General features: G+C 43.3%; 1 protein-coding gene across 1 annotated transcript; it reads left to right on the top strand.

The window, feature by feature from the left end:
- Nucleotides 1-15,944: 15,944 nt before the first annotated feature.
- LOC133403722 (galanin receptor type 1-like) lies at nucleotides 15,945-24,603 on the top strand. Its single transcript, XM_061678901.1, has 3 exons — nucleotides 15,945-16,630; nucleotides 23,307-24,120; nucleotides 24,523-24,603. Exons 1-3 carry the CDS (start codon nucleotides 15,945-15,947, stop codon nucleotides 24,601-24,603), a joined length of 1,581 nt encoding a protein of 526 aa, XP_061534885.1.
- Nucleotides 24,604-26,510: the final 1,907 nt, after the last annotated feature.

The raw sequence follows: 26,510 nt of genomic DNA, 5'->3' as shown, positions 1-26,510 counted from the left end.
TGTTGTCACTGGGGAGGTTGCTGATGAACGTGTGTGTGTGTGAGTGGGCGTGAGAGAGGAATGCTGCCACTCATATGATCCCCTTATCGTGTCGAATGAAAGGCGGCGGAAATCACACGCAAACGGATGGACTGTCTGAGCAGAATTACGCTATTACTCTGTTTCCTCAATGCTATTTCCAGTGCTTTCCCAGTATATTTCCAATTATACGAAAACGTAGTTGAGCACATTCAAAATTACCAAGCAATCCTCCTAATAGAGAATATGAATTACCATACATTCATTTAGTGTGTTTGTATTGCACCACTGCTACTTTCTGACGATCACAAGGGTTTACAGCACCCACTCGCATTCAAATGTTTACTATACATAAAGATCACACATAATTAATATTTAATCAATAAACCATATCAGCGAGCCTCTCCTTGTATAGCGTAATATTTATGGCTGTTTATAAACTACTGCTGTGCCCATTTCAGCATGAAAACATTGAAAGTGGGTTATGCAAAATTTCTTCCCTGGGTCTTCTGTCCCACGAGCTCAAACGTTATCAGACAAATATCAGACAAAAATAACCCAAGTAAACATAAAATGCTGTTCTTAAATGGTGATTTTATTTATTAAGGAAAAAAACTATTCCAAGTTCCTTGGCCCTGTGTGAAAAATAATGGCCCCCAAAACCTAATAACTCGTGGGCCACCCTCAGCAGCAACCACTGAAATCAAGTCTTCTATAACTGGTAATGAGTCTTTCGCATCTCTGCGGCGATATTTTGGCCTACACTTCCTTGCAAAATCGTTTCAATTCAGCAACTATGGAGGGTTTTCGGGGATGAATGACCTTTTTAAGGTCATGTCACTGCATTTCAATCAGATTCAATTTTGGACTTTCACTTGGCCCCTCCAAAACCTTCATTTTGTTTGTTTTAAACCATTCAGAAGTTGACTTGCTGGTCTGTGCTTGAAGTGTGCTTCAACTTGAGGTCACAAACTGATGGCCGAACATTCTCCCCTCAGGATTTTCTGGTAAAGAGCAGGATTCATGATTCCATCAATAACAGTAAGTTGTCCAGGTCCTAAATAGCCATAGCAGCCCCAGAACGTCACACTAGCTAGCACAACCATGTTTGACTGTTAATATGATGTTCTTTTTCTTAAATGTTGTGTTACATTTACACCAGATGTAACAGACACACACCTTCCAAAAAGTTAAACTTTCGTCTCGTCAGTCAATAGAATATTCTCCCAAAAGTCCCGAGAATCATTCAGATATGGTTTTGCAAAAGGAAGACAAGCCTTTATATTCATTATTGCGCCATGTTTTCTCCATTTGTGGATATTGGCACTTACCGTGGTTCTCTGGAGTCCTAAAGCTTGAGAAATGGCTTTGTAAACCTTTCCACACTGATAGATGTCAATTATTTATCATCTGTTCTTAAATTTCTTTTGTAATCATTTGGCTCACTTCATTTTGTCAGACAGCTTCTATTTAAGTGATTTCTTGATTGAACAGGTCTGGAGGGAATCAGGCTTGGGTGGGGTCAGTAAAAATGAACTCAGCTTTCCAAAATCTACGCTGATCAACTTTGAAAGATCCAGCATAGAGAGAGAGAGAGAGCCTACTCGACTACTGCTGCACAAGTTGGTTTGAGTAGCTGTACTGTAAAGGACAGGAGGGATCTGCGGCGGGTGGTGAAAGCAGCGGAGTGGGAGATTGGAGGTACACTACCCACCCTCGTGGACGCTGACACTGGCAGATTAAATGCGGAAAGCTAGTGGAATCATAAAGGACCCCTCTCATCCCAGACACTCCCTCTTCTACCCTCTCCCCTCTGGAAAACGCCACAGGACAAAGTCTAAAACCACAAGGCTTAAAAACATTTGCTACCATCAAGCTGTGAAATGCATTTTTGCCGGTCTAATCATATACACGTGTATGGATCACCATGCTTTAACAAGCTTCTGGATGTTTGTTTGTCATATCTGTTGGTCCGTTTACACACAATGTGTATAAATGGGCGTTTTTAACAAGCTAAATTGTTTGCCGCATCTCGCATCTGTTGGTCCATTTACATAAATGGCATCTTCAGCACGGTGCATTTATTTGCCCACTTACACACAAGCTACCTTGTGTTTGTCCCATCATGCATCTGTGTTTGTCCGTTCACACACAAATGGGTATAAATGGGCATTTTTAACAAGCTACGATGTTTGCTTGTCACATGTGTTTGTTCATTTACATAAATGACATGTTCAGCATGGTGCCTCGTTTGTCGTATTTTTTTTGTTCCTCTACACATGTGCTAAATTACCTTTTAACAAGCTTCCTTATGTTTGTCGCAATGCGTATCTTTTTCTCCTTTCATGTACACGTATGAACAAGTTATATAATGTTGGCTTTTTGCATCTGTTTCTGCATTTACATGGATAATGCGTACAGAAAGGCAAGTTTAACAAGCGCCATTAGATTTGTTTATAAGTGTAATTAGCTGTTATTTGTAAATCAATGCATATTGATTGCGGGGCCGTCCTCCCTTATTATTTTGATTGCTAAATTCAACAGAGTGAGTGCTGTTCACCCCCTGAAAAAGCAATATGTGTCACGGTACGAAGTCGGATGTGAGTTGGATTGGACCCAAGAGCAGACTGAGGCGAAGAGAGTAGATTTAGAATGGTTTATTACAGGTTGACTCAGGGTAAGGATATCCAAGGCAAGGCGGTGGGCCGTCGGGAACAAGGAGCGAGCAGGAAGCGGGGACGTGGGCAGGTGGTGTGACTTGGCGGCGTGGCTGGAGCAGACAGCGAGGCGGGGAAGGCACGGAAGGAACACTGGAGACGGGAGAGAACTAAATCGGGTGAGTAGAGATGTGGGTCCTCTGAGAATTACTTGCATTCCACAGAAACCTGGAAGTATGAGCATCGGCCAGTGAGTCACAGGCAAGTCTCAGGCAAAGGTTTGCTGGACTTGGCAGGCTTAAATGCAGGAAGTAATCAGGGCCGCTCGAATACAGGTGCGCTGCACAGGTGATGCTGATTGCTGGGGAGAAAGAGGGCGGGGGGGGGGAGAGAGACAAGGCGCAAGGTGCCACCCAAGCTCCAAAAGAGGAACTGCAATGCATGAATCTGTACAGATGTACAGGACGAGAGTATAAGTGAGGGGATACACAAGCGATTTGCATATTCATGACTTATTTGTTACAGTAAGGGGTGTGTGCCTGCAGATACATGCAAGTGAATTGATACCGTTTTACATGCGCAAAGACTGACAGAAGTGTCCTGTAATTGCGGCCGAGGAGCCCACCCAATCAATCGAGGGGCGCGATCAGGCCCAGGGGTCCACCCGAGAGCAGCCCGGCGGACGGGACACGTCCCACACCGAGGGACCCAGGGCGTTCCGGCGGCCCCACCGAGGCGCCCCGACAACCGGCCACCCGGCGGGGGCTGCAGGGACCCAATGCCACCCTGCCAGCCAACCACCCCACCGCACCCCACCGAATGTCAGATGGCACCCTACTCAGGCAAAGGAATCAAGAGTCTATATTTAGCATGTTGAGGAAAGTTGACCAGCTATCTACGTATATGTGGAATTGATTTTTTTGTTCTGCTGATATTTTTTCGAACGCAATATATTCTATGATGTGATTTAGCCACTGATTGAAGTTAATAGCTTGTTTGTTTTTCCAGGTTATCCATTTTCAACACCGCTTATCCTGGTTAGGGTCGCGGGGCGCTGGAGCCTATCCCAGCTGACTTTGGGCGAAAGGCGGACTACACCCTGAACTGGTCGCCAGTCAGTCGCAGGGCACATATAGACACGGACAACCATTCGCACCCACATTCACACCGTCAATGAGTGGGAACTGAACCCACGCTGCCTGCACCAAAGTCAGGCGAGTGTACCACTACACCATCAGTGACTTTTTTCCAGGTTAACAGAATTGTTTTCTTCGCGGTAGCTAACGTGACAAGTAATGATTGTGAATATTTATTAGGGAGGTCACTTATGCCTAAGTCGCCAAGTATGCACAATCTTGGGGAAGGTGGAATCCTGCAGTTTAAAAAATACGAGAATTTTTGTATAACCGAAGACCAAAAGCATTGAATTGGTGTACATTCCCTATAGCATGAAAATCGGTGTCTGGGGTATTTTTGGTGCATTGCACGCATATATTAGATGGAGAGAAGCCCATTGAATGCATAGTGTACTGAGTAAAGTGTGTTCTATGAAGCACTTTATATTGTATAAGCTTTAGATTTGTGTTTTTTGTCACTCTAAACATATTGTTACAAATCTGTATCCAGTAGCTATGGTCAGCAGACATGGAGAGGTCATCTTCCCATTTGGTGATTGGTAAGTGCATTGATTTAGTACATGAAATGAATTTATAAACTTTTGAGAGATTTCTTTTACTTTGCGGGAGAAGCTTCATTGTTTGCTTGACAAACTCCAGGAGTTCGAGGGTGCTCTGGAGTGTTGGTATTCTTTTTTTTAATTGCTGCTTTTAATTTATTGTATTGAAGAAAGTTTCCGGCTGTTATTTTGAATTCTTGGAACAATTCATCACGTGTCCTAAAAACATTATTGTTAAAATAGTTGTTGTAGGTGGTTAATTATATGTTGTTCCCATGTACTAAAATGAAGGGGTATATTATTCATTTTGAATTCTGGATTATGACGGATTGGGGAGAGCGTACTGGGAGCTAATTGAGATCCTGTCGACTCTAAACGTTGCCACCAAGCCGTTAAGGTGGATGCGATTATTGGATTCTTGAAACATTTATGGCGTTTAAGACTAGGAGAAATAAATGGGAGTTTTGGTAGTTTGATGTTGTTGCAGTCTGTTTGTTCCAATTCTAGCCAAGAATCACACTCCTCACTGTGGTGCAACTATTTGATGAGGTATTGTAATTGGTGAGCTAAATAATAGTGTTTAAAGTTGGGAGCATTTCGGCCTCCCTCCTGCTTATTTTTCTGAAGAGTGGATAGACTGATTCTATTTTTCTTATCTTTTGAATAAAAATGTATTACAGCAGAATCTAAGGTTTGAAACCATTTAAATGCGGGCTTAAATGGAATCATTGAAAATAAATCATTTATTTGAGGTAAGCTTTTCATTTTTATTGTCGCTATACTTCCCAGTAATGATATAGGCAAGTTATTCCAGCGTCTTAAACCAGCTGAGATTTTTTCCAGAAGTGGTGTGTAATTTAGATTGGTTAGCTCTGTGAGTTTTGATGAAATATTGATACCTACTTAATGTTTCCTATAGGAATAGGGTACTCTGTGATTTGATCTGCAGGAGTCCACGAGCTTGCTGTTATTGGGAGTATTGTTGATTTTGTCCAGTTAATAGAGTAGTCTGATATTTGAGAAAATGTTTTAATGAGATCGAAGACTGCCTGAAGAGAATACTTGGGTTCCTGTAAGTAAAGAAGAATATCATCAGCATATAGGTTGATTTTGTGTTCTGTCACTAGTGTGCAGATACCTTTAAAAATAGCATTCTGACGTATAGCGGCAGATAGTTTGATAAATATTGCAAATAGCATTGGTGAGAGTGGACATCCTTGTCTGGTTCCTCTTTGTAATGTAAAACTCTGTGAAGTGATCCTATTTGTGGTGACTGTCGCTTTCGGCGAATTGTATAATGTTGCTATCCAATGTATAAATGAATCTCCAAAGCCAAATTTGCGAAGTACTGCAAACAGGAAAGCCCAGTTAACTTTATCTAAAGCTTTCTCTGCGCCAAGTGACATGATGATTGCGTTTAGATTTTTACGCTGTGACATGCTTATTAAATTCAACAGACATCTGACATTATTTGTGAAACTTCTACCTTTAATGAAGCCTGTCTGGTCATAGTGGATTATCGACAGAAGTACCTTTTCAAGTCTCGCTGAGAGGGCTTTCGACATAATCTTGATAGCTACATTAATCAGTGATAAGGGCCGATAATTCGCCAGGAGAGTGGGGTCTTTACCTGGCTTTACTAATAACTTAATTGAAGCTGTGTTCATATGGCTACTACTTTTCTACCTTTATCCCATTTACTGTTCTGAAAAATAGAGGCGCTACTATTGGCCAAAAATGTTTAATGAATTCAACAGGGATTCCGTCCGGACCAGGCGCCCGTCTCGGTTGCATAATTTTTAATGCGTTATGTAATTCTGTGACGGTTAAAGGAACATCAAGGCGTTCTTTAATTTGTGTATTTAATTGAGGGATGTTTAGAGTGATTCTTTGAGCTGCCGAATTGTTTGAAAGAAAGAAATCTATTCTTGAGAAAGAGCGGTGAATTGACGAGAAAAATGTGTATTCTCTTTTTGTACGGTTTTTCAGCCTCCATATGTCAACGAGACCAAAGTCATCCATATACTGCTCTAGTCTATTGGAGCATTGTGGCTGATTACTATTTTTGAGATTTGAGCGCTCTATTAGGGGATTTAGCGTAAGGTTAAAATCACCTCCCATTTTAATTGTAGAAGTGGCTGACAAGTTTAACAAGTGTGAAAAGAGCACGTGGAAAAAAGGCTGGATCATCTTTATTTGGAGCGTATACATTGACAATTGTACAAAGCTTGTTAAATATTGTAGCCTGTATAATTATATATCCGCCTTCTGGATCTACTACTGTACTATTTATTGTAAAAAGTCTAGTCTTTTATGGACTAGTATTGAGACGTATACTGCTTTCCTACAAGGAATACACTAGAATTGATTCCTTCATTAAGATGTCAAATTATCACACTGTGGCCCACATAGGTGGTACACAACACACGCTCACCTGAATGAAAGCCACCCATGCGTGCACAGTAAGGGAGTCAGTCGCATGATGCACAAGGGACACCAAATCAGTGTGTGTTGTTAGCATGCAGTCTCTCCAAGGAGGACATGCATTCATGGATGTAAGAGATAACAGCAGGAAAGAAGAGAACATGCTGGCTTTGGCTCATTAAATATCCCCCAGTGTTTGTTTAGCACCCGCTCCTATAAACGTGAGCAGTCCTGTAGGTGGCAGTAGTGCGCATGACAAATGTGACGAGTCACTCCCAAAACTAAAAGGAATGCCTATATTTTCAGTTCTCAACTCAAGTTTATTTATAAAGCAATTTAAAAACAACCACAACTTAAACAAAGTGCTGTACACACATGGAAAGCAAACAAAGGATATAAAATAATTAAACATCAAACAATAAAATCATTCTGTGCCAGCTGTTTAAAAGACATGACTGAAATTTGAGACCCGCAAAATAATTTGGACAAAACAAGCTTTTCGTGAAAACCATATCAAGCAACATAGTGACTTTGACTCTCAAACTATAAAACAACAAAAAGACCGAGATGGGGCTTTTGATGAGAAAACAATACTTTTTTTTACATATATACAACTGCATTGTGAGCTTTCTCACTGCAAGGCTCAAATTGAACGTCTGTGGCTTTTTTACACGGCGTTCGCCATTCACTCCATGAATGTCATCTTTTTTTCACAGTGGCGACACATTTGCTACCATGTACTGCAACACACTCCGTTTATACCATAATTATACAAACTCTATTCGAGTGATAGGTGCCTAAACTTGTCCAACTTTCAACATGCTGGCATTTTTCTCTCATATTTGATGTGAAAATGAGATTCACTGCCTAATCTTTGTCTTCCACGCAAAAGCTGTGCTGATCTTAAATCCAAAGCGATGCAATGCCGGCATCTACAGGGATTTGTTAGTCATACGGTGGTTTACAAACTTGAATGACAGACTCCCCACTGAAAAAACGGACTTGACGTATATACACGTCGGTGGCAGTAAACGCTTGGAATCCAGTAAACGTCCATGGCAGTGAACGCGTCAACGGCTGACCTGGTTTTGAAATGATTTAGCTCCCCTTTTTTTAATCCCCAAAATCTGGGCCCCCATTTATAAAGCATGCGTATGAACATTTCTACTCGAAGAATGTGATTTATCAAGGTGGACTTCTGCGTGGGGACGTGTAAATTTAAACACAGCTCTGACCATGCGTACACAGAAAACCATCTGAGTGCACATCTAGCTCCTTTTTTGAAAAACTTATTACTAAAAATTAAATGCAAGCACTCTCCCTCCATAGGTAAACAGGATAAAATTCTTCAAGAGATAATTACACTACCTCACGCAAGTTTCTCTCCTGTCCTCAAGTATGTAGTCCGACCGCCCTCCCGTAAGTCCTCTTTTCGATCCCGCGCCCGCCGACCCATCCTGCTTTCCGTACAACGATCCTCACGTTCCTCCACTCGAACCCTACTCGGGATTTAGGAGCTTGCAACCAATTTCTCCTAAATTGCTCTCTGGTTTCAATTTACAACCGTTAAGCTATCTCTCCGAACAATCCAAAGTCACTTTCATCACCAACCTGTTACACTGCAAAGCAGCTAAATGGGCAACCACACTATGGCACAACTGTTCCCCGGTACTCACGTCATTCCACTCCTTTTCCGCTGAATTAAAAAAGGTCTTTGATCACCTCGTCCAGGGCAGAGAAGCCACCAGTCGTCTCCTTACCTTCACTCAGGGCGCAAGTTCCGCTGCTACAAATTCCGTAGAGTTCAGAATACTTGCAGGTAAATGCAGGTGACCCGAGAGCGCCGTGGTGAGCCAAACCATTACTTCCCCAAACTCTTCTTCCCGTATGACCATTCCCGCTTGCATTCTTGGTCCCGCTCACAATACGCCCATAGTTGACCTCATTGATTCCGGAGCTGACGATAACTTCATTCATAGAGGATTGGCACATCATCTCCAACTCCCTCTCCAACCACTCCTGTTTCCCAAAAAAGTCACATCCCCGGATGGGTGAGTTATTTCCCCTGTCAGCCACCAAATAGTTCCATTCACCCTGCTTATTTCTGGTGAAGACATAACTTTATAATTTGGGTTTAATTCCATGAATACGAGGATGACTCAAACAGACTATTTTATTTGAAAGTCACCTTCAACCAAGTTTTTTTTTTTTTTTTTTCTTTTTTTTTTTAAGCGTTCAAAATGTTTTTGTTACATGCAAGAATACAATTTTGTGGTCTGTAGCAAATCATTAATTTCATAAATGCAACACTATGACATTAAAGCCCACCAAGCTGCCAAATGCTGGTAAATTTCAGCATTGGCGAGTAACACCACCGATCCCAATAGCCACTTTGGCGGGTTGTGTTTTGATTGTGAAAAAACAAATCTGTCAACAGCTCCCCCCAGTTCGCAGATGTATTTCGATCGGAAAAAAATGTCTGTCAGCCCTTCATCCTCGCCGCACAACGTCGCGGTCGGCATCTGTAAGGGTGACGGCCCTAATGTCTTTGCGCCGCACCTGGGGGATTGGCACGTGACTGCCGGGGCGGCAGATCCCGTCCGCTTTGCTGCTGCCTCGCTATGAGCGGCGCCTGGGGTCACACCACGGCAGATAAACTGTAGCCCAAATAACAAAATATATTACACATCTGGGAAGAGTTGTAGGCATAGGCTGATGGATACCTACACACCATAACGGTAGAACTGGGTCAAGTTACAACGTTTTATAAATAAGTGGCAATTCCGCCAAATGGCCACAGCATGGAATAAGGGCGGTTGGTGCTTGTATAGTGCAGTAGGGGACTCATGCCAGAAAGTATAGACCACGGCCCGCTTTCGTCGTGGGGCTAGTTTTGAGCTCTGCCCCAAAAACCTGGCCAGCTGAGATGGTGAAAAAATATTTTAAGCTATAGCTCAACAATTCAGTACAAAATTGTTCTGTCTTTGCACGTTTTCAGCACTTAGCTTCAACCATAATTAATATATTTAGAAAAAAAAAAACCTTACCTGGGTTTGTAAGGTTGTAGACTCCTGTGGTAGATGAAATAGCATCCATTTTTCCAGGTCATAGTACTGGCATTTGATTGACATTTGACAGTTGAGCAGGGCATGGTTCCCGCGCCTTCAGCGGACAAGGCCACAATGTTCAAGAGCAGAGCGAAAGGCTTGCGTTTTCACAATTTTGAAGAACTAATGTTATATACAAACCCCAATTTCAATGAAGTTGGGGCATTGTGTTAAACTTGTTCATAAAGAGGTGAACCTCACCCCATCTTTGCTTGTGAATGATTGAGCAATTCAGGGAAGCTCCTTTTCTACCCAATCATGGATCCCACCTGTTCCCAATTAGCCTGTTCACCTGTGGGATGTTCCCAACAGGTGTTTGATGAGCATTCCTCAACTTTCTCAGTCTTTTATTGCCACCTGTCCCAGCTTTTTTGGAACGTGTTGCAGCCATAAATTTCTAAATTCATGATTATTTGCTAAAAACAATCAAGTTTATCATTTTGAACATTAAATATCTTGTCTTTGTAGTGTATTCAATGAAATATATGTTGAACATGATTTGCAAATCATTGTATTCTTCATTGTTTTTATTTATGTTTAACACAAGGTCCCAACTTCATTTTAATTGGGGTTGTAGTGGACTTTGTGATTTTTTTTAATCATTCAAATTTGGCAGGGAAGTTAACTCTTGTTCTTTGAGGCATTTTTATTTTCACTTTGCAAGGATTTAAAATATATTTTGAGGGTTTGTAATCTCTGAAAAAGATTTTTTAAAAAAATAATGAAAAGAAATCATGAGTTGGAGGCTTTATCATTTCTAAAGATAGATAGAAAAATTATCTATAAATGATGCAGATGAGTGACTCCCAGTGGGGGATCCTGTGCACTCGCTAGCTCTAAACTATGTGAATAAATGCATGACACAGTGGGCAATGCACACAGGCACAGACACAGACAAATGTGTTGTGATGTGAATGCACAAGGGGGATGTGGGAAGCCACATAGCAGGTGATCTTGTAAAATTGAATAATATATACAATAATAAATAAAAATAGCATGGTGACTCAACGTTTGGACGGCACGGTGTATGACTGGTTAGCACTTCTGCCTCACAGTTCTGAGGACCGGGGTTCAAATCCCGGGCTCGCCTGTGTTGAGTTTGCATGTTCTCCCCGTGCCTGCGTGGGTTTTCTCCAGGTACTCCGGTTTCCTCCCACATCCCAAAGAGATGCATGGTAGGTTAATTGACGACTCTAAATTGCCCGTAGCTGTGAATGTGAGTGCGAATGGTTGTTTGTTTCTATGTGCCCTGCGATTGGCTGGCGACCGGTTCAGGGTGTACCCTGCCTCTCGCCCGAAGATAGCTGGGATAGGCTTCAGCGCACCCGCGGCCCTTGTGAGAATAAGCGGTACAGAAAATGGATGGATGGATGGATTCAACGTTTACATCAGCGGGCGATGCAACTTGACAGCACTCCTACCTTCTTTGTGACCGTTTGCTATTTTTTTCCCATTTGACATCGTCGCTTTCCGAACACAATGGTGTGGCTGACCGTGAGCGTTTATACAGCTCAGTTGACGTCGGGCGTAAGGCAGACAACCATTTACAGTCATATTCACATTGCCCCCGAGTTGAAAATGAACCCACGCGGCCTGCTCGGAAGTCAGGCCAATTATGTACCAAAACACCATCAGTCACGTGAGTGATTATTAAATTGCAATTATTTTTATCGATCGGCACCGGTGTCACATCCCGAGTCGGAATTAGCGTCCTCGCTGAGGCGTGGCTGTAGATGCGTGCGGCCTGATTTAGGTTGTTAGCCAAGCCTGGAGTCGCTTGAATGAAGAAGGCCAAGAGACAAAAGGCGTCTTGATTGTGATGGGATGACAGAAGAAAATCCAAATCTTTGATTAAAACCTTGCATGAGAGGGCATTATTAATTTAGAAATGCTGGGTCAAGCTGATCCCTGTCAACATTCCAAGTTAATTTTTGTTTTCTTTGGCCAATAAAATTTACAGTTTCATGTGCTTTGCCATCTTTAAAAATTCGAAGACTATTTCACTTAGTAACATGAATTTTGGTAGGCATGTCCATCATGAGTGGACCTCCAAAAGAGTCTCAAGAAGTCATGCCTCTTCCACCCCGCACAAGGGAGCTCAGCCGTGGTCACTGCCCCTCTCTCGCTCGGGCTTTGTGGGGTCCCCGGTAGGGTGTCGGCGCTTCCCCCCTTGGACAGGCCCACCTTCTGTGCCCTGTCCTGGTCACTGGGTGGTGGTCGGTGGTGGTGGGGGGCTGCCCCCTTTTCTCTGTCTAGCCTCTTACTTCATGCACTCTGCACATTTTTATTACTCACACTGTACATATTTCATACACTGGGCACATTCACATTTCATTCAGGGTCCCTTGGGGGGCTGGTACGAGGCATGATGAGACGGACGCCTGGCCGGGTCCTGGCACATCTGGTCTAGTTGCCCTCCTCTGCCCTGCCAGTCCTCCAGTTTTAATGCATCACACACCCGTCAGTGGGGGGAGGGCAGTGTCGCGCTGGAGAAGACACTTGGCCAGGTGCTACGGCACTCCGGCCACGCGTCTCCTCCACAGATTTTTGGGGAGCTAGTTGGCCAGGGTGGAAGTGACGATTGCAGGTCATCATTGCCCCGTGACTGTCTCGCCCCACCCCCACCAGTCTCCCCAATTTCAATGCACGACACCCCACCACACGTGATCACAGTACAGGGACAATGGTTGCCAGTCGAGGACCTGATAACAATAATAATAGGGTGGGTGGTGGTTATTCACATTTCTCTTGGCTTGACTCCAGATTTTCAATAAACATAAGAATTAAAAAATAATAATAATTTAAAAAAAAATGAGCAGAGGGAGTATTTCAGGGAGCATGGTGCCCGACAGGTTAGCACATCCGCCTCACAGTTCTGAGGACCCGGGTTCAATCCCAGGCCCCGACTGTGTGGAGTTTGCATGTTCTCCCCGTGTCTGCGTTGATTTTCCCCGGGTACTCCGGTTTCGTCCCACATCCCAAAAACATGCATGATGGGTTAATTGAAGACTCTAAATTGCCCATCGGTGTGAATGTGAGTGTGAATGGTTGTTTGTTTATATCTGCCCTGCGATTGGCTGGCAACCAGCTCAGGGTGTACCCCGTCTCCTGCTCGCAGTTAGCTGGGATAGTATCCAGCATACCAGTGACCCTAGTGAGGATAAGCGGTTGTAGAAAATGGATGGATGGAGTATTTCAAACTCTCCTGTTGCACAACAAACCTGTTACAGCACAAAAGGCATACAGATCCACCATTCTTAAAGGCCATGCAGCTGAACAGGACAGGTTAAATAGATTAGATAGATAGATAGATGGATAGATGGATAGATAGATAGATAGATAGATCATGAGTAGACCCACAAAAAACACTTTGAAGCCATGCCCGAAAAGACGCAGGAAGTCTGACATTTTGGTTGGAAACAGACCTTTTTGCTAGTTAGCTGTTTCCAGAATTAAAAAAAAAAAAAAAAAAAACGAACCCCAAAGATGCTTTCACTGAGCAACCTCAAATTTGATAGGCATGTCTATCATGAGCAGAACCACAAAAAAAGTCTCCTGAGGCCATGGCTGAAAACACACAGTAAGGCTTCCGTTTTGGTATGAAGCGGACATTTTGGACCAGTAGCGGTCTACAGATTTTTTTTAAAAAGCCCCCAAACGCAGGTTCACTTTGGAACATGACTTTTGGTAGGCATGTCTATCATGAGTAGACCCACAAAAAGTCTCAATAAGCCATGCCTGGAAAGACACAGGAAAGCTTCCATTTTGGTCTGATCATTCAAACCATTTCCATGGGTTAGTCAAAGACAAGCAAGGAACTAGAGTTTTTGTCCAGTTTCTACCAAATTTGAACCCTGTGTACAAGAAAGATGGATGAAATTAAATTGTGAAACATTTGAGTTTTCATCATTGCGTGTGGGCAGAGCAAATTGGAGTCGTTTGATACCTTGTCGTAAAAGACAATGAAACGAGCCGATGTTGTTTCTTCTTGAACCGATCTGCATTAACTATAAAAACGAACAGAACCTTAACACATATGCTCGCTCACTCCAGCTCCGTCTGCTCCGTTGTGCGCGTGTGTTCGTGTACGCACGCTTACCTCCCTCCCTCGCCGACTTGACACTCAGTGGCTCGGTAGAAGGCGAGCTCTGCGGATGCTCGGCGGATGCTCAGAACGCTGACTTCAGAGTCGTGAAAAATGTCTCTTTAATAAATTTTCGATCAGCGCAGCAGAGGTCAGTAAACTACTTTTTTTTGTAGTTCCTCAAAGAGAATGCATTTCATTGCTATATTCATGTATCGTAGCATTTTAGTGTTTTTAAATAATTGACGGGCTAGTGGGGGTTGGGGTGGGTGGTTGTGAGGGTCTCTCACATGAGGTTCACCGGCCTGGAAGGTAAAACAGTTGATTAGAGACAGATGTTGGATCATCTCATGCTGACACGCGCCCGCGGGAACGCAGGAACCAATGTGGTGGCAGCAGCCTTATTGAGGACTCAGGACATTTTTTTGGTCTTTTTTTTCACCCTCGCTCCAAAGACTAAAGACGGCCCCAGAAAATGAGAGCTAAAGATATTTTTGTACCTCTTTTTTTGGTGAAAGTTAATTTTAAACAGGGAAATTTGTGCTATTCCTGTGAAATGTTGCTCATTTTAGATAACATGAATTGAATTAATACATACCACAACTTGAAGTTTCACAAAACATACTAAAAACATAATAAAACATTTATTTAAAAAAATACTGTGCAGCATAGAAAGCATTCATGTTAATAAAAAAAAGTAAAAAGCAACAGTTGTTAAAAGTAAAACTTAAAACTTAAGGCCGTTTCCACCCCAATTCAAGCCAGTTTCAAGTCTGATTCCGTGTCAACTGTCTGAACCTGTTTCAAGTCTTGAGCATCATAAGTCATGTAATGCGATTGGTCGCTCCCAGCTGGCAAAACAAAGTGAAAAAACGTGTTACTAATTAAGCCAGTTTCAAGCCCAATTCCAAGTTGGTTTAGTCAATCTTGGGCCAGTTGTGCAATACAATTGATTGCTCCTGATTGAAAAAAACAACTATAGTTTGTCAACCTATCCCAAGCTAGACAAGCCAATTTTAAGCCAAATTCCATGTCAACTGACTCACTTTGTGGCGATTTTAAGCCTTGTCGTGCATTGTAAGATGTGTCATGTGACTGGGTGCTCCCAAACGGTTGTACTTTTCAGTCTGCCACGCCATGGCTTTTATCTCGAACCACATCTAGGTTTTCTGTCATCTTGTCTGTGTAAAGTAGGTGAACGGTTGTCATTTTTGTTGTTTTTAATATTAGTGTTTCCCTGTTCACAGGTGGCGGAAATATCATCTTCTTGATTTGTTTTGCCACTCTTCAACTGTTCCTACTACTGACACCTACAACATAGTAAAAAAAACTATAAAACTGGATTATGTACATGTGCAGAAAAGTGAAACATTTAGTCAAAAACTCATATCATGATATTACTTATTTATTAGTGCTGGGCCAGCTTCATCCCGATCATCCTTTGAATTAATTAGCCGGTATTATGTCTTCGTTGTGAGGCACTTTTCCATAGAAATAAAATACAAAAATTAAGCCCCTGGAGCCATTTTCATTTCGGAACATGAAATTGGGTGGACAAGAGCCGACCTACAAAAAAGTCTCAAGAAACCATGCATGTAAAGACAAAGAAAGTCTGACATTTTGGGTAAAGAAGGCAATTTTGGCTTAAAAGTTCCCTTCAGAGTTTATATATATATATATATATATATATATATATATATATATATATATATATATATATATATAATTTTTTTTTTTTAAATCAGTCTCCGAAGACAGTTTTCTTTAGCAACATGAAATTTGGTAGACATGTCAATTATGAGTAGACCCCCAAAAAGTCGAAAGAAGCTCTCCTTGATAAGAAGCATAATTTTGGCTCATTTTGGCCCCAAAAAGCTGACAAATATGGACTTTTTTGTAGTTAGTTCTGGCTTCTTGAAATCTGGATTATTTTCACTTAAATTGTTGGCATTCTGATTACTTTTTCAACGTGAGGAATCATGGATTCTCTTCAGAACGGACCCTTGGACTGGACCTCGTCCAGGCCTAGCTTCTCTCCCCTGCAGGACAGACTCAACAGCACGTTCGGCATTGGTCTTGGCCCGGGCATCCCGTCCTCCGGCGATCTGTCGGACCTAGAGAGCATGCTGCTTTGGACCCTGCACGAGCCCAGCACCATCGCGTTGACCCTCATGTACACCCTCTCCTTCTTGCTGGGCTTCGTGGGCAACCTGATGTCCTTGCGAGTGCTGACCAACCGCCAAAGCCGGCGTCTGGCGGGTGTCAGCGCCACCCGCAGCCTGCTGGTCAACCTGGCTGTGTGTGACCTGGCCGTGGTGTGCGTGTGCATGCCCATCACGCTGGCCAGTCACATCTACACCGCCTGGGTGTACGGAGATCTGTTGTGCCGTGCCGTTCCCTTCACCCAGGCCGTCTCGGTGTCGGCCAGCGTCCTGACGCTCACCGTTATCAGCGTCAATCGCTACTACAGCGTCCGTTCGCCGCTCAGGGCGCGATCCATGTTCACCCGCCGACGCATCCTGGCCACCGTCGCTGTGGTGTGGGCCGCTTCCTCCGCCATGTGCGCTCCCATCGCCGTCATGAACCGCCGGCGAGAGATCAGCTTCGGGACCTTCGCCATTCTGGTCTGTCAGGAGGAGTGGCCCAAGCCTCGCCTAAAACAAGGGTATGTACGGCAAAGTAGATGTAAGCTTTATGGGTTAGAGCAGGTGTGACGAACCTTTTTGAAGCTGAGAACTACTTCTCGGGTACTGATTAATGCGAAGGGCTATCAGTTTGATACACACTTCTGAAATAGCAATTTCGATTTAATTATTGGAGGGTAAATCATCTCCTTATTGGCTACACAAACACTATAGTTTGATCATGCGCTACAATACCAACCTTTGAACATAAAATAAAATAGTAAAAAAAAAAATGGTATCACGTCCAAATTTCGACTAATGCAAGTGTGATTTAAAAAAACAAAACGATAGCAACAAAAATGTTAGTTGCATCTCAGTGGTGAGCTACTTTAAGAACAGGCCTGCAAGCTACTCATGTGGTCCTTGGATGCCACCTGGTGTCCTTGGGCACCTTGTTGGTGACCACTGGGTTAGGGATTCTGGTTAGGGTAAGGGTATGGGTTAACTAGGAAAAGGATTACCTCTGGGGCTTAGGGTCAAAGTTTTCCATCCTGGTGTTTCAGGAGGAGTGGCCCAAGCCTAGCCTTAAATATGGGTACGTTCGCCAAAGTAAATGTAGGCTTTCTTTAAAACATTGGGTAAGGTTGGGATTAAGGTTTTGAAATTAGGATTAGTGTTACGATTTGCGATCCTGGTGTGTTAAGAAGAATGGCCCAAAGCATTGCCTAAAACAGGGGTACACACACCAAAGTAGACTTTTTGATGGTTAGGGTTGGTGTTAAATTGTTGGTGTTAGAGGATAGCGTTGAAGGGGGAGTAGCATTAGGACCAGGACCAGGAACAGGGTTTGGGGTTTGGGTTAATGTTTGCCATCATGGTTTAAATTTGAATGAATTAAAAAAAAAAAGCAAATTATGTGAAATCAGGCTTCAAAATGGTCAAGAAATGGGACATTCTTTTAGCTTCCCAATGTTGTGGGTGTGTCGCTAAATACTCTGAAAATCCCGCCCTGTGGAACTTTTAGCTGTCAATAAATTAGTTGCCTTCTCTCCTGGCTCCTAAAACGGAAGGGGAGAATTCCTAATGATGCACACTACACGTTCTCACAGGCTGCAAAGAGGCACTCTGTGATAGCCAGGAAGCCTCTGACCCCCTGAGACAATTTTGCCTCCTTTGCCTCAGCTGAAATTCAGCGGCCCGTGCACCACGCTGCTGTGGCCGCCGAAAGGTGCACCATATGCGACCACAGCAGTGAGATGCACCGTAGTCCCCCTGGATGATTTTTTTTTTTCTCCTCCTCACCCCGCAACGTTGTGGTCGGTAACTGTGAGGCTGACGGCCCTAGCATCGTTGCGCCGGACTGCTGGCGGCTACTCTAATCGCTGTTGGGCTGGTGCGGGGCCACCGGTTTCCATCTGGTTCGCCTCTGCCTCACTATGCGACACGCGTGGGGGCAGACGGCAGGGAGACTGTAGCCCAAATAACACAAAACACATTACACTTCAGGGCTGATGTATTTTTTTTAGTTGAAGGAATAATTTGATGGCTAACTGCACGCTGTAGAGGTAGAACTGGGTCGCTATTATCAAAAAGGAAGTGGCAATTCCACCAAGTGGCCACTGCTTGGAATAAGGACGCTTTGTTCTTATATAGTGGGGGAGGGCTGACTCATGCCAGAAAGTAATTGCCCCAGTGCTCTTTTCGTCACAGGTTTTTTTAGTTTTTAGCAGTGGGCAAATAATCCGGCCGGTTAAAATGGGGAAAAAGAGTTTTAAACTATTGTTCAACAACTCAGTACTACATTGTTCTCAGTCTTTGCACATTTTCAGCAAATATCTTCAAACACATGTAATGTATTTTGAAACAAAATCACGAAAATGATTTTACTGGGCCTTAAAGTTTTAGGGTTTAGAATTTGGGGTTAGGGCTATCATTAGGGGCGGTTTGGGTTCAGTATTAGGAATTAGGTTATTTTTTTTACCATTTGAGGTTTCCAGAGAAAGGGGATTGTTGGTAGATGAGCAGTTTGTGATGGGGTTGGTGATGAATAGATATGGCTTGAAAAGACTTGAATTCTGAGGATCTTGGTGGGGATAGTCTGGAAAAGTTTGATCTAGTAAATACAGTATGTCCTTGAGGTTTTTGTTTCTACAATGTGCTGAGATGGCTCTCTAGGGTTGATGGGGGATAAAGGGACTGGAAAAGGGTGAATTTTACTTTGAGTGTGCGGTATAGGGGCAGTTTTTAGGGTTGGAGTTGATTGTTTAGGCTTGGTATTGGGGTCGCGTTGGGGGTTAGAGTTGGGGTGGGTGTTGGGGTTGGGCTCAGGGTTAGAGTTGGGCTTGCTGTTGGGGTTAGGATCAGGGAAGGGAATGGCTTTACGTCCAATGGTGAAGTTGGGTGTGAATCTGGGATGAGGATGAAGGGGAGAAGGTGGACCCTGTTGGTATGCTGGGGACCATTAGCTGTTGTGAAATAAAGTGAAAGTTTGCAGTTTTAAAACTGCTAGCAAGATTTGAATGTGGCATTACTTGACTAATTCCCCCTTCCCTCGAGTCTCAGACCAAAGCCTCGCTCACTCACGTGCATGAGACGTGCACTGTAGGCAATGTGCACTGTAAACAAGCCGATGTTAGCCACAACTGGTACTGTACTGTTGTACTGTACTACTGTTGTTAGCGTGACTTATTCGTAATACAGCGTTACTATATCGCTAAATGTTATTGTTTTGAAGTTGTATTTTTTGGAATGCACAATCAAAACTCAAAAAGTGGTAATAGACTTACCTGTTGAGCAGAAATGTTGCTAATTCCACGTCGCTTCAGAATCTTCTCAGCTGCCTGTGGCCCCTCCACCTGACAATGGCAGATTCTATTTTCACCCTTGTATTGTCTCGGTATCTGTCCAATTGCTTTTAACTTTTGTTGCTTACCGGCGGTGGATATTCTGTGATAGATTCAGCAAATCCCCAGAAGCCCAAGGAAATAAGTCAGCACAAGGCTGCAGGGATTTGACCACAGCAAAATGAATGACACTGATTGGTTATTCTTCTCTGGGCACATATTTTGAAAATCATATTAGAGGTAAAAGATGGGGCCAGAGAGGGATGATCTTTTCACAGATTATTTTATTAATATAATACTGTCCGGTCTAATCTGTAATGGCAGTTTTAACAAATATGACAAAGTGTTTTTTGGGGGGGGTTTGTTTTTTCAAAACAAATTCATCTTTAACTGAGGGAAGGGGCTTGGATATCCGTGAGTGAGGCCTTTCTGGAATGATGTGGCGGAGCGAGTTGGAGGGAGTGGTGCTGTTTGATGGACTGGAGGTATTGTATTGAGTTACTGGGTTAAGGGATAGGGGTTAGTGTTACGTAAAGTGGAAACATCAAAACATTCCATCCATCCATTTTCTAAAACTTATCCTATTCATGCTCACTGGTGAGCTGGAATCTTTCCAAGCAGACCAGTCCAAGATGTAGCTCACTTTTCTTGCCCAAAAATAGCTGTGTAGACAACAGTTCACCCGTGACCCTGTAGAGGATCAACGGTACAGCAGAAAAAGGATGGATGTTGACTCAAGATTCACGTCGACTGTCTCTCGGGATTGTTAGGCATTTGCATTTTGCTCACGGTGGTCTTTTTTGTTAGCAAAAAACTTTTTTAACGACTTCTCTCACTTTCATCTCGTTAGGAAATCACCTTTGACTCCCAATATCTCCTCTTTCAAAATTAATCGGGGTCTCGCTTTGCCGCGGAATAAGAATGAACTGGCTTTAGCTACAACTGAATATACTGTATTACACAACAGGGAGAAAATAGGTATTTGTACACACTTCTTCATCCAAATAGTGGCCTCCACTCTGACGATTTACTTCTGCAAACAAGCAGCTGCCCCTTAATAAAAAAACTCCTTATTAACAAGTAGACCCAATACATAGCTGTAATTAACTTCAAGCCATGCATCCACAGGGCAAGCTACAGTTCAAACGGGAGCCTACACGTGGATTCCTTTAGCATTTCCTCCGCGGCTATGGTACCAGGGGTCCAGGGCCCACCATTATGGGCTTCCATACAGAACCTTCATGGAGGGCCCCCACGAGTGTAACAGGATTTCTCGTTACTGTACATCACCCTAATATAGTTACAGTGATAGGACGATTACTTATCTAAAAAATGTAATCTGTTCAAAAGTCAGTGTTCTCTTTTGTTCAAAAGTGTGACTACGAGTCTAACTTTTTCAAAATCACAGACAAACTAATATATTGCACCTCAAGGTGGTGCTTCGAGGTCATATTTGGAAAAATATGTCATGTGTGACAGTATTGGAAAAATATGTCATGTTTAAGAGAACGGCAGAATGGCACGTGACCAGAGTGAGACAATGACAAGCATTGGCTTTAGAGCGAAATAATATGAAGAAGAAAAAAAATCCAAGCTTTTGCGGCTGCATTTTTAAAAATCAAACTAAAATTGTAATCATGGACATTTCCAAAAGCAACTGTAATTTAATTACACATTTTCTCCAAATAATGTCAACGGTTACAATTACATACAATTTTTAATTAAATGACCTTATCATGTTACATGTAATTAAATACCCCCCAACAGTGTGTACTGTATAGGTATATAAAATGCCTGGTCCTTAGCTTAAGTTGAGTAAATAAATGCCTCCAAGTCTTTACTGGAGGAAATACCGTAATTAGAGGGTGGACTAAAGCCCTTTCAACTGGGATCATTGATTGCTGATCAACTTTTATGGTGCATATGCTAAACCGCAAACAATAGAAAAAAAAAATCTAAACAGCTGTCGCAAAAAACAAACAAAAAAAAACAGTAAAAACAAAGAAGAACTAAACCAGTATTATAGTGTAATTACTGTAGTATTCGTGTTGGAGGTGTGGCTTTTAGGGGCGTGGCCTAGGGAGTGAGGTCAGGAACTTATAACTGGTTGGCTGGTTAGTTTGCGTGTGCGCATCTGGGAATGAGTTGAGGCCTAAAGCTGAAAGTACATCGGCGATAGGGCTCTCCTTGCTCAGATGTGAGGGCATTACAGGACCTTAATTACACCATTTTTTTTCACTTCACTCGTCACTCTTTACTGTCTGAAGCTCGCTCGTAACTCAAATTTTAGCTCGCAACACAAAGCAAAAAAATCAGCCAGGTGACGGATTATAACTCAAAAAACACGCTAGGTTGGTACACTTGTAAGTCAGTGTACAACTACAGTGGGTACGGAAAGTATTCAGACGCCCTAAAAATGTTGACTCTTTTTTTATATTGCAGCCATTTGCTAAAATCATCTAAGTTCATTTTTTTCCACATTAATGTACACACAGCACCCCATTTTGACAGAAAAAAAACTAATTGTTGATTTTTTTTTTTTTGCAGAGTTATTAAAAAAGAAAAACCTAAATATCACGCAGCCATAAGTATTCAGACGCTTTGCTCAGTGTTTAGTAGAAGCACCCTTTTGAGCTAATAAAGCCACTTCACTGATGGGACTGTATTGGACAGGTGATGAGCAGTGCCTGGTTTTCTCCACACATGCCACTTAGAATTAAGGCCAACAATTACTATCTTGGTCTCATCAGACCAGAGAATCTTATTTCTCACCATCTTGGAGTCCTTCAGGTGTTTTTTTTTTTTTTTTTTTTTTTTTAGCAAACTCCATGCAGGCTTTCATGTGTCTTGCACCGAGGAGAGGCTTCCGTCAAGCTACTCTGCCATAAAGCCCCGACTGGTGTAGGGCTGCAGTGATGGTTGACTTTCTAGAACTTTCTCCCATCTCCCGACTGCATCTCTGGAGCTCAGCCACAGTGATCTTTGGGTTCTTCTTTGCCTCTCTCACCAAGGCTCTTCTCCCCCAATTGCTCAGTTTGGCCGGACGGCCAGCTCTAGAAAGGGTTTTGGTCATCCCCAACGTCCTCCATTTCAGGATTATGGAGGCCACGGTTCTCTTAGGAACCTTAAATGCAGAATTTTTTTTTTCACCTTGGCCAGATCTGTGCCTTACCACAATTCTGTCTCTGAGCTCTTTAGGCAGTTACTTTGACCTCATGATTCTCATTTGCTTTGACATGCACTTTGAGCTAAATAGTTAATCAAGCTAAACGTTGCTCTTTGCTTGTCTTCCTGTTCCTGTTCGCAATGTTATGAGTGCATTAGAAATATTTCGAGCTAGTTGGTATGTGGTCATTTTTATTTTATGAAACCCTGACTATCTATTATATGATAAACAATGACCTCCGGTCATTTTTGCTATATACAATAGCTCAGCGTTACCTGGCGACTTACCAGCTGCGTAAAATGCTAGTGTTCTTCCTCCAAATTGCTCAATAAAGCTTTTCTACAAGCCAGAAGACCCTTCATTTCCTTGTGCGACTCATCAGCGTCACAATACTTTTTGTGAACATTTTTGTTCCATTTATGTACTGCAGTAACGTTCAGGGACAGGCAGAACAATTAAATGCTCTTCCACTAAATGGCAGAAAGTGAAATGAAACCAGTGAATCCACTTGTTACTATTCATACAACAGAATAATAGTTTTGTGTTCAACTAAACAAACCCAGATTTCACACACAGTAAGTGCAGTCATGAGTAAATTAAAACGAGATCATCATTATTTGAGTGTTGTTTGCTGTACCATAAGATTTTTCCAATGTAAAAATAAAGGTTGGAAAACACTGCTTTATCTTATTGATTCCTCCTATGTAGATACAACGTGTTGCTGTTTGCGATGCTCTACTGCCTTCCGGTCACATTCAACCTGACCATTGGCTTCCTGACTGGGCGCCGTCTGCGGGGTGGCACCCGGTCCGACTTTGCCGACCTAGATCCACGCAGCCAGGCCCTGCATGCCTCTCGCCTGAAGACACGGCAGAAGATTGCCAAGATGGTAGTGTGCCTAGTGCTGCTGTTCGCTGCCTCGTGGCTACCGCTCTATGTGGCCGACCTGTGGATTGACCGCGAACTCCGGCCGCCACCCTGGCTTCTCCAGACCCGACCATTTGCCCAGTGGCTGGGCCTGACCAACTCCAGCCTCAACCCTATCTGTTACTGTTTCATCGGGGACCTCTACCGTTCTGTCAAAGTGATAAGGACACGGTACTACCAGAAGGTGGCGTCCATCTTCGGGGGTCCCTCCTTTGCCACTTCAGGGGTGGAGGCACCCCCGTCCGCAGCCGCTGCCTCAGAGCGGAACCGCATTGCTGCAGCCGTCAGCGTCTCCGCCTCGGTGGCGACCATTCCTCGCCTCCTGAGCTTGGCTCGAGCTAAGGGACTCAGCCAGAGGGTCTCGGACAACCGCGGTGGTTCAGACCACAGCATCTCGGACTGGTGCCGGTCCAGCCCGAGCGTGTGCAAAAATAACGGTGCCCTTTTCCCCTGCCAGTGGCGCACGTGTGATTCCACCCTCGATCCCTCCCTCGGTCGTGTTCGGCTTGACTTCCTGCCTTCACGGAGACACTCAGCCCACGACAACTTCGGGTCATTACCCCCGAGGATGGAGTCTGAAATAGACACTCTGCCAGTGAGGAGGCACTCAGGAGACAGACTATTCGCTGCATGTGGTGATAAGAAGACAAAGCATTAGCTACTCATAAAGTTTCACATTGATGTTGTGTGTTGAATCCCCATTAGAAACAGACTTTGTCATGACAGGCAACACTCCAGCAGCCCAAAGATGCTCATGGAAATTAATGTTATGATCAGCATGTGAAAGTTGATCGTTTTGGTATTTGATTTAACCCCCCACAACGCCAGGGATCAGTAGAAACATCCCCAGAACGCTCTATGGGCAGCGCTTGAGCATCAAAGATACAGAGAACGAAATTTGTGAGCGAAAGGTGATCGTTTTGGTTTAACATTGATGTTGTTTGTTGATTCCCTCACAGAAAGTAATAATCATTAGAAACATTTTTTTTCGCGACAGGCGGTGATCGAGCATCCCAAAGACACTCTCCATGCGGCACTCGAGAACCCCAAAGATGCAGCGTATGAAACTAGCGAGTGAAATACAGTTGTTTTGGTTAAATCATACACACAGTGCCACTCTGCCAATGACAACTTTGGGTCATTACCCCGACAATGGAGTCCGAGATAGACGCTCTCCCGGGCGAAGAGGCAATCGGGTGACAGACTATCCACTGCATGCGACGATGATAAGACAAATCATTCGCGACAGGACTGCGCTTGGCCAGCCCAAATAAACTAAGAATAGAACTGGCAGTATAAGCGGCGCATGAGAGTTGATTGTTTCATACTGATGTTATCTATTAAAACTCCCAAGGAAGTCAGGAATCATTTGTAACAGTCTTTGTCACAAGGGGCGGCACTTGGACAGCCCAGACAGAGAAAGAAACTGATGGTTTTTCGCAAAAAGTCTTTTTCACTCCTGGCGGGGCCCGGGCAGCCCATAGACCCTGAACATGAACTAGGGGCATGAGCAGTATGTAAAAGATGATTGTTTTGATCAAATCTCGGAAGGTATCATATTGACATTGTGTGTTAAACCCCCACAAATGCCAGGAATAGTCTTTGTCACAACAGGCAGCGCTCGAGCATCCCAAATGACGTTTTCTGGTTTTAGAGAATGGAAATGTCAAGTGAAACCTGATTATTATGATAAAATATTAAAAAAATTCACACTGATGCAGTTTAGTGGTTCCACCACAGGCGGCGCTCGAGCATCCCAAAGACACTCTCCTTACGGTGCTCGAGCAGCCCAAAAGATGCTCTCTGGTCGCAGAAAATAAAACTGGCTTGTAAAAGTTGATTGTTTCGCACTGATGTTTGTTTTAACCCTTGTGGAGGTCTGAAGTCATTATAAACAGTCTTTGTCACAAGGGACAGCGCTCGAGCATCCCAAAGAATCTCTACCTGCGGCATTTAAGCATGCCTAGAGACTCCGGTGACAGGCAGTGTTGGAGCATCCGAAAGACGATCTCCAACACTCATGTTATGTGTAAATCCTACATGGAAGCCAGAAATCATTAGAAACATCCCCAAGATGCTCTCTGGGCGGCACTCGGACACCCAAAAGATGCCGAAAATGAAACTAGCATGTGAAAGATGATCATTTTGGTAAAATCTCACAAAGTAGCAGCATGATGTTATGTGTTAAATCCAATATGGAAGCTTGAAATCATTACAAACTGGTTTTGTCTGATCCCAAAGACACTCGGGGCGGCTCTTGAGCATCCATAAGTATGTGGTTTAATGTCATTGTTTCCTGTGAAACGCCAGGCTGCTGTTCAACCCCTCATAGATTATCAGCCTCGAAACAGAGCATGCGCTCATTTTATCTGCCAGACAAGAAAACAACAGATGAAGACTTCAGGTTCCCTTTTTAGTTGCTGTTCATGTTAAAGGCCAACGATGTGCTTTTGTTTACGCTGCACTGGGTCAGACAAGGTTTTTTTCTCCCAAGGATAATGTCAGAGTGTTAACAGTCTATACACTGGCTCATTGTCCTTACATTGCTCTTCTTTGCAGACAAAAGTATAGGAACGCACCTTTTACATCACGAATGAACAAATCTGTCATGTGTCAATGAAGTCATTCACAAGAAAGACAATATCCCGTTCCGATTAGTTTAAGTGAAAGTACAGTAAATAAAATTTGTGATTACCTGTTCGCTAAATTTGGATTCTGATGGTTTCTGAAAGTCTGTGATACTTTGCAGTGGCTACGCGTTCAAAAGTATTGGGACACATGTCGGAATCTGCCAATCAACTGATCAGTTGTCCGACAAGACCCCTCAAAGCAGGATTTTAGGGAATCCTTACATCGGAGGCATACCCCCCCCCCGCCCCATACACACACACACACAAAAAAAAAACATCTTAATCCAAACGTGCACCTAAAACCATTGGAATAAAAGAGTTTTTTTTAAAGAAACAACCTGTATGTATGTTACAA

The sequence above is a fragment of the Phycodurus eques genome, chromosome 6 (genome assembly GCF_024500275.1).
Source record: "Phycodurus eques isolate BA_2022a chromosome 6, UOR_Pequ_1.1, whole genome shotgun sequence".
Lineage (NCBI taxonomy): Eukaryota > Metazoa > Chordata > Actinopteri > Syngnathiformes > Syngnathidae > Phycodurus > Phycodurus eques.
The sequence above is the reverse complement of the archived record's forward strand: the minus strand, read 5'-3'. Positions and strand labels throughout refer to the sequence as shown.

Bases quoted from the DNA above. Each gene is read 5' to 3' on its own strand.
- LOC133403722 (XM_061678901.1), top strand. From the start codon at position 15,945: ATGGATTCTCTTCAGAACGGACCCTTGGACTGGACCTCGTCCAGGCCT. The intron at 16,631-23,306 runs GTATGTACGGCA...CCTCCTATGTAG, and splicing joins AAGCCTCGCCTAAAACAAGG to ATACAACGTGTTGCTGTTTG. The intron at 24,121-24,522 runs GTGAGGAGGCAC...TTTTCGCGACAG, and splicing joins CTGAAATAGACACTCTGCCA to GCGGTGATCGAGCATCCCAA.